This window comes from Cariama cristata, unplaced genomic scaffold (genome assembly GCF_000690535.1).
Source record: "Cariama cristata isolate BGI_N322 unplaced genomic scaffold, ASM69053v1 scaffold9905, whole genome shotgun sequence".
Lineage (NCBI taxonomy): Eukaryota > Metazoa > Chordata > Aves > Cariamiformes > Cariamidae > Cariama > Cariama cristata.
The window spans coordinates 24,757-33,421 of record NW_009619263.1 but is presented as its reverse complement, the minus strand read 5'-3'; the positions used below and the strand labels follow the sequence as shown (position 1 = coordinate 33,421).

The following is an 8,665-nucleotide window of genomic DNA, read 5'->3' as shown; positions in this document are numbered from 1 at the left end:
TACTTCACAAAAACCTCACCTATGTGTGGCTGCTGAGCTGCAGCCAGTGCGTATTGCTGCTGCTGGGCTGCTGTTAACTGTTGGACAGTCAGAGCATTAGTCCTCTGGAAAAGCTATTGGAAAAGAAAAAAAAAAAAAATGCATTTCAGTTTTCAGAAGTCAAGGCTATCATATACTGGGATTTACTCACAAAAAAAGATTTTAAACCAAGCTTCTATCCTAGTAAGTTACTAAACTAGAAAATTATGCCCCCATATTCTTCTAGATCAAACACAGATTTATTTGCCTTCGACTAAGTCACAGACAAAACAAAATTAAATGCATTATATGCTTAAATGACTGATTATCAAAGAGGATAATGCATAATTTGACCAATTTGGCATGTTTTCAAGTCCAGTACTAACCTGCTGCTGAGAATTGTAGTCAAAAAGTCCTACAGTAGCTCCTGAAGAGTCCATTTGTACCTGATTGCCAGGGTAGTCAAACTGTAGAGAATCAAAACCAACTTGTTCCATGGCATCTAGATTCTGATTTTCTGGATTTGAAAATTCTTCTACCAGAGGCTTGTGGGCTGCAGGATTGGGAAGTGGACCTAATCCTTCTGCAGTGCTGGGATTGGGGCCCAAGCGTTCAGCTACTTCTGTGGGGGAGGCTTGTCGACTTCCAGGGGTACGACTGTTTAGAAGAAATTCAATATAGACTCTTCAGTCTTAAATAAAGCTGTCCATGGATAGAGTACAGCATTTCTATTTTAAAAGGATCTCTGAACTCAGAGACTTTACAAAGGGAAGTGATAGATTGATTTTAACAATTTTAACCAGTATGCATTGATGTCTCAAGATAAAGGACACATTTCATTTCAAAGCACAGTTTTATTTATTTTTTTAAACTTTAAGACTATACAGCTCTTCAAACGACTGTGAGAAAAACAAATTAAATCTTTGAGGATGTTTTGAGTGAAATGGAGTGAACTGTGGTCACTTGTAACTTTTGGGATGGCTCTTCATTGCATTTTGGGATTTTATGAGAAAATACATCGAAGAGAAATTAAAAAAAAAAAAGAAAAAAGGAAATGGCTACGGCTAAGTCCATCTCATAACAAAGGAGAGAAAGAGACAAAAAAACTTCAACTGGAAAAGACAAACATACAATATAGCAAGTATCTTTCACATCTCAAAAGCAAACAATACATTTTTTTACCTTTAGTAAAATGGTCTAATAACTGCCTCATTTAGCATTTGACTAAAACATTTCATTTTCTACACAACTCATTTTATAGACTACATTACACCAGACGACTGGTCAGGGGAAAAGACATGTTCCTAATATAGTCCCATTGATTCCATCTCAGTTTTCTTAAGAATAAATATAGCCTACTGTTGCAGAAGAAAACCTTTAGGATGTAGAGAAATGTAGGTGTTTGATTTCTGTTGACACTAAGACAAAGATATGGAGTTGGAAGTTGTTAATTTATTATGCCAAATTCCTGAAAGTTCAGTTTCCAAATACGAAGGGCTGGTGTTAATTGAGATATAGATAGCTACACTTACACATCTCTAGCTGCACTAGTGTTTAAATTCCCATCAGAGGGGATGAAAATCTAGTCAATACCATTGACAGAGCCTAGACAGCAACTTGACTGTCCAGTCACTGACTGGGTGTTTACTTTAGGGTAAAAACTGAATTGTTCTCCCATCTCCACCAGCTGTACTGACTACAGGGGAATTTCTGTGCACCTATAAACACCTACAGGCAAACACCTGAAGTGAGACGTCAACAGATTCACATCTTAAACAGTTTCCCAACTCTACATTTGGTTAGATTTAGGGTACCTTTATTTGGAGTGGTACCCCATCTTCTGTGTTGGGCCATGTTGTTTAGACTACCAATTTTTACAGGCAAAAATCTACGTCAGCTACTAGGAAGGAGTTGTGTGAGAGAATCTATGATCCCTTAACAGCATTACTGTGTCGGCAGAACTTGATAATTATATATTGTTTCTCAGGAAACATACAACTTCCAGTTAAGCTTGCTTTACCTGTGAAAACTGGGCTCAAATACAAGACGCCATCTTGCAGGATGAAACTACATTTATTGCAGCAGTACACTGCCGGACCAGTGTGGTATATTGCCAATTCTAGGACAGAGACACAGTCTTAGTACTACCTGTTCTCCTCCCTCTTCAGGGCTCCAAAATTGAAGTATCTGTTCCTCACTGAAGCACAAGATTAATGAAACCAAATCTGCTAGTACTTATGTATTTGCTGATACCAACTCTAAAGACTGTACAGCTAGAAAACAGTCTTTTAGTAAGTTTATTCAACAATAAATACTACTACTACTTTGGACAAAATACTTCATAGATAAAGCAGTTACACTAGATATGTTTTTTTTTAATGTAACAACCAACCTCATGATGATCATCTATAACATACTGGCTACCATCTAAGTATCCTAGCTAGCAACCATGTCTTGCTCAATGTACAAAACTTGAGTTTGACGCCATTTAAAATTCCTTATTCTTCCCGAGTGACACACAGCATCAACAAAGTGAAGAACAAAAGGAAAAAAAAGCAGTTATTTCAGTACATATTTTAGTTTAAAAAAAGCTTTAAGTACAATAAAAATACAGGAAGGAGGACAGGACAAAGTTTCTTTGTTAACACTTCTGTTTAATTAATACAGGTTGCTCCTTATATTGATGCTGTTCTGTTGCTATAGTTAAAGTTGTGTCAATACTTCAATTATAAACCTCTGGAGGGCTTTATACAGCCACTTTATATGGCCCATTTAAATTAGACGGCCTTATTTTTTTGAGAGAGGTTTACTGGCTTTGGATGCTTTTTTGCACTTGTGTCTTTTTTAATAATTTCTCTCTTTAAATAATACAACAGGTAATTTGCAAGCAACTATTTCAAAATTGAAATAAGACACTGGAAAAGAAAAGCAGGACAAAAATTTATTCTGCATTTTCTACATATAATATTGAAGGTAACCTTGTTTATTGTGCATATTGCAGCATGCATCCAAAAGGAACTTATTTGAACTCCCCAATATCCTTGGTATTATATATCTTTTCAATAATACGTTTTGAAAAATAGACTTCAAGAATCCCTCCTTAGCCTCAGCTAAATACTTTTTTTAAAGGGTAGGAAATACTTACGTGTGGGATTCAAACATGCATTTTAATGTACTTGTTCAATTATGAACTAATGAAACCACTGCTATTTGGTCACGTTCATCACATTAATACAAATTTATGAGCAATACTCTAGTTTTCTGATCTTGTTAATTCTTCTGTATGACAGTTACAAATGCACCGCAGTCATTTAGAAACAAAGATTAGTCCTCTAAAAACACTCAATTTAAAATGCAGTTCAGTATTAGGAAAAAACAGGCTGGCTGTGCTGTCATATAGGAGTTCACAGTTCAAAAGCTCAAGTTTGGTCTGATTTTTTTTTTTTTTTCACCTAAGGAAACAACCAAACCACACCACCATTCTATACTGTGAATAGGTGACATTTAATTAATAGTTAAGTGAACAGGGAAATACATTGTTTCTCCTTAGTCAAATAAATGGTTTCTATAAAGTCTTTTGTGGGGAAATAATTGTGTCAGGCTACGGTATCCACTAGCAAAATCAGAAGGAAAACTAAAATTCTGTAGGACTTACTCTCTACAACAACAATCAAACGCAAAAGTTAGAGTATTAAAAAGAAGCAGAGAGAGAAAGGAATTTAGTTTGAAATTAAAAGGGTTAAAGTTTTCATTCCTCTTTAATTCACCACATTTGGAAGGTACCCATTTACTTTGAATAATTACTATATTAAGATGAATTTGTCTCATGAGAGGTGACACACACATTAATGACATCCTAAGAAACATGTGGCACACTGGGAAAGGGAGGACGTGAGGTAGGAAGAATCAGTCTGCAGCTGGGTAATGTTTAAAGCTGACACACAAACCAGAACTGTAATAATGCCCTTAAGAGACATGCTTGTCTTCTTGAGAAACAGTTAAAAGCTTACTTAAAATCTTTGCAATCGGCATCCATTCCATTTGGCAAACCTCTGCCATTTATTTTAGTAACATCCTCATCATCTCCTTGTTTAAGATCTCTGTTTTTGTCCTCCTCAAATGGAGAAGCCTTGCCTTTCTGATCTCCTTTCTCAGGTCCATCTGTTTCAGCATCTCTAGTGCCCTGAGGAAAAAGAATCTGTTTGATTCTGAATATTGAACAGAACACAATAGGAGTACCACAAGGTGACCTAATTCTACACTACAGTGCACGTAAACAATACAAACAGTTTGTTTTCAATGAAATTGCATTTGGTGGGTAACTTGGTCATCAAGTTTCAACCACATGCAATTAATAACTGCCAAAACGTGAAAAGGAATGCCAAGATTTATAATGGAAGAGCTAACCCAACCTTAACTATAGCGGTGCTGTTAAAGCAGTAACACTTCAAATTAGAAAAAGTTTATTTTTTACAGTTAAAACATCTAGTACAAAGCAAACCCGCATGGAAACATAGAATAGAAAGATCTAGAATAAAGCCCATCACACACTTTAAGCTGTTTGCAATCTTTTTTCCTACCTTTATTTAAAGGTGTTAGGAAAGTACTTTATTTAAGACAGCTCTTTAGTTAAGATTCCCAAACCACATCCCTCTTTGCCCCCTCCAACCAAGGAAGACACAGATAGCAACTACACACATACTTCTAAAGAGAAAAGTTAAAAAAGGAAAATGGACAAAGAGAGTAGAAAATATACCATATAAGACAGTAAGACCATAGTGGGTAACTAGGCGAGCTTAACACACTGCATTACTTACAAAAGCTCCTTTCCTAAACCGGGAATCCAATTTATCAGCTGGAGAAGAACTTAACACATATTCTACCATGCTCACTCCAAGGCCACCACTTTCTGATCGTGGAGACAATACAGCATTTACTTCACTGTTTCCATGAAAACCCTGTCCAGGCTTTCTCTGTACCATAATAGGTTGGGACATAGAATGGTCTGTTAAAAACAAATTAAAAAAAACCAATTGTACTCTTTTAATTAAAACTTGCCATGTTTTTTCATACACTTATAGAGGCAGCATTAAACAAGACCAAAATTAAATAAAAAAATCCAAATCCCAGTTTCAACAAAGTGCTATTGGCACACAACCACCAGTGCAGTATACATTTTCACAATTAAAGGAAAATCAAATTTAATACATAATTAAAATTTACAGTATTATTTTACTTTTAAATAACATTAAGTAAACATGACTGATTTTTCAATACATATACATCAATCACTTACGAGGAGTTCCCCATGCAGTCTCTCTCCACTCATCACCAAGGAATATCCCTTTTTGTCCATCTTTTGCTGAATCATCAGGTTCCCAAAACTTTTTGGCAGGTAAAAGCTGTTCCAAAACAGAAAATTATTTTATTTAAAATATGCTTATAAATGGGCAAAACGAGCAATACTATGAAGAGGATATGCAAGTAATTCACTTCAGATATCAAAGTCAGCTTTACATAAGGGAGCACGTGTTGCCAAGGAATAATTATAAACACTTAAAAGTTATGTTCTGTTACTGAACCTGATGCTGTATAAAGAAATCGCTCAAATGACCCCAACAAGACTGAGATTCTTAAGTTATGAGGGAGAGACACAGAATATAGAAGCAGTTATGAAAAAAGTTAATCAAATAAATCCCTGTGTTAAACCAAGTCAATCCTCTCAGAAACTCTAACACTGCCTTCTTTCCATGTTGGCTCAAAAGCCTGGCCTTTAACTAATACCATCATGACAACCAGAAACAGCAGCAGTTTGTTGTAAAGTTCTGTTCACTTAAAAATGCATCATGTTCCAAAATTTAGAACTTAGTGCGACATGACAGAAGCACCGCACAAACAAACATACCTCAAATGTCAGTGTTCTTTTTACTTTATTACTTTTACTTTATTCCTCTAACTTTTCTCAGCAGCAGCACAACTGCCAAACTCTGCATAGTACATTTTCTCTTGAGTATGTAATTAAAAACCTGTGTTCTCAGACTATATATTACGTACTTTACACAGTCCATCAACTGAAGGTGCAATGAAAACAACTTGCAAAAAAACCAGGGAAGAGCTCTGAAGACAGCATCATAAACCATCAAATTTTGCAAAATGTAATGTTCAATTTAAATTTTTCAATTGTGAATTTAGAAAAAAACCCCATGTAATCTGGTAACGCTATGTTAGCAATAACTGAGTACATTCTAGAGCTTTGGCTCTCCTGTTACTTAAGTGACTAAAAAACCTTTCTGAACTTCACAGCTGCTTAGCATAAGCCTTGATGAAACTGCTACCAAGAGTATTTTTTCAGGTATTTCTTAATGTAGCATTGAAAGAGCTCATGAAAACAGCTTAAGGAAGAGGATAAGATTGCCGTTAACAGGCCACAATATTAACACTGCAACAGAGGTGATGAGAGCTCCTCTGGAGTAACTTAAGGATTCCTGATTGCTGTTTTTCTGGGCTGCCCAGAGCTCTTACCAGAAACAGTATTTTGACTAGCTAACCTACTGAAAGCCCTGGGTTCCCTACATAAATTCATTAACACAGAAGGACTCACGGTGGAGGACGATAAACTGCCAAAGCTCAACAAAACTACAGGAGAGTATTATGCTTGCAAGAATGGTACACTGTTATCACCTGTCCTGACAGAGATGCCCACTTTCTCAAGTGCATGCGAGTATCATCACCAGATGTCAACTAAACATACTCTGGAAGCATCAGGATATTAAGTTTACCTCAAATTTAAGGGATGAAGCTAGCCATCAGAGGACAGACAAACAGATTAATAGAATCTTACAACTGCAGTTCAACTAAAAGCAAAAGATTATAAATTTCCGCTCGGCCTATGCAATCTACTCATCCTTTTTAGCTTTATATTGTAACAAGTTTGCAATACTACTTATTTTCCATTTTGTAGGATAGTGGTAGAACAGAAAGCAAGCATTTAATATCTTATCTATTAAACCCTAGTTTTGAGAATTACATTTTATTTTAAATTCAGTCTAAGACAAGCTCAAATATGCGTGCAGCTGAGATGACATCTATGAGAAACACAAAAGTGGAGGTGTCACAACCTAACACAACCTTGTCAGAATAAAACAGATCAAGTAGCATCTTGAGTGTCATAAAATGAGCCTTACCTTAACGTATGCTTACCCTGAAATTAGTAAATTCCACTATAAGACAGGTGTTCAGACAACAGAATTTTAAGAACAATATGCAAGTTTAGAGCAGAACACACTGCAATACCAGTTTCCATCTCAAAACTCATTTGCAGGATTTCTATCAGAGATAAAAACCACCCCTGTCCACTGGTACAAAGCAGCAATAATCCTTACTGCAGAAGTACAGGTTGTTTTGGGAGGATTTTCTTGTTATTTTTTTATAGGATGTTGTTTGGGTTTTTCTTTTTTTTTAAACTACATGCTCTTAAATTCCAAACAGATATAGTCAACTGCTTGCAGTCTTCAGGTACTCTGGTACACACAGAAAACAGAATATCTTTAACACAAAACAATGCACCATCGGTACCTCAAGAGGCTAAATTTAAAGCGTATCCTATTGAAGATCAAACAAATTTACAGAAAATATTTTCGTTAAAATTTCTACACAACAAAGAAGTCCCTCAAATATTTAAGTAAACGGAATTTTTTAAAGTTTACAATTTTGCATGTCTCTGAGGGCCAGTGATTTAGATTCGTTATTTACTTATTTTTGACAGATTATGGATATGACACACTATGCTCTTTTTAAAGGGATGTTTTAGCTATTGGATTGCCATATAAATGAGCAGCCCTAGCAGCTGTGAACTATTTAATTGTGGAACTCAAAAGAGCACTTTGCAGAAAAACAAAACAAGTGTGTTCCTCTTTAACAGACAAGAAGAAACCCCCACTTGATTAGTTCTACTGAGGAAGATTTAATCAAGATGTCATCATCACAAATTAACAAAAGTAGCTAAAATCATTGTGCTTTACTCTTTGATAACGCATTTTGCTTAGTATTTCCTGCATTTAACCAAATAAAAAAAGAAACTTTACAAAGATACATCCAATCCTAATTCAAAATAATGGAAAAGATTGACATATTTCTTACTAAGGTCTTCCAACAGTATGCTAAAAAGTTTCTTTTTTGGTATCAGCACTGATCCCTGTTATGTCTCTGCCAGATGAACAAAGGCCTTTTATATGCATAGATAATAACCAATTATGCTAAAGCTGCCTCTTAACCAGCTCTCTGACAAGTAACTGCACAGTCTCGATTACTGGCTCTTGAATTAAGGATTTTTTCAATTATAATTTTAATTTATTTTTAAGATCAGAAGTTACTCTTACAAAGCTTTCTACAATTTCTTTGAATGAAGTTTTGACACCAGAAATGGTATCCCCAAAATGAAATTTCTGTGTGCTTTAACCCTGCAAATTACTATAAGAATAGACAATATAAAAAAAAAATTCAGTTTTATATTTTGTTTGGCACTAAGTTTTATATATGCCTGTATTAGTTCACACTAAAGGTCCTCAAGCCCACTATGCTGGCAAACAACAGATGTCTAGAGAAGAGAAAGAGCACCATGTGTCATTATTTCTTCAGAATATTATCA

At 35.4% G+C, this 8,665-nt stretch overlaps 1 protein-coding gene across 5 annotated transcripts in view; it reads right to left on the bottom strand.

The window, feature by feature from the left end:
- PUM2 (pumilio RNA-binding family member 2) overlaps positions 1-8,665 on the bottom strand; it is a 65,116-nt gene that overhangs the window by 36,470 nt on the left and 19,981 nt on the right. For all 5 annotated transcript variants that reach the window (XM_009701175.1, XM_009701178.1, XM_009701179.1 and 2 more), the window contains 5 exons: positions 5,315-5,420; positions 4,836-5,023; positions 4,029-4,201; positions 405-675; positions 20-113 (listed from right to left, as the gene is read on the bottom strand). In XM_009701175.1, the coding sequence (XP_009699477.1) occupies positions 20-113; positions 405-675; positions 4,029-4,201; positions 4,836-5,023; positions 5,315-5,420 (832 nt within the window). The remainder of the gene's footprint in view (positions 1-19; positions 114-404; positions 676-4,028; positions 4,202-4,835; positions 5,024-5,314; positions 5,421-8,665) is intronic.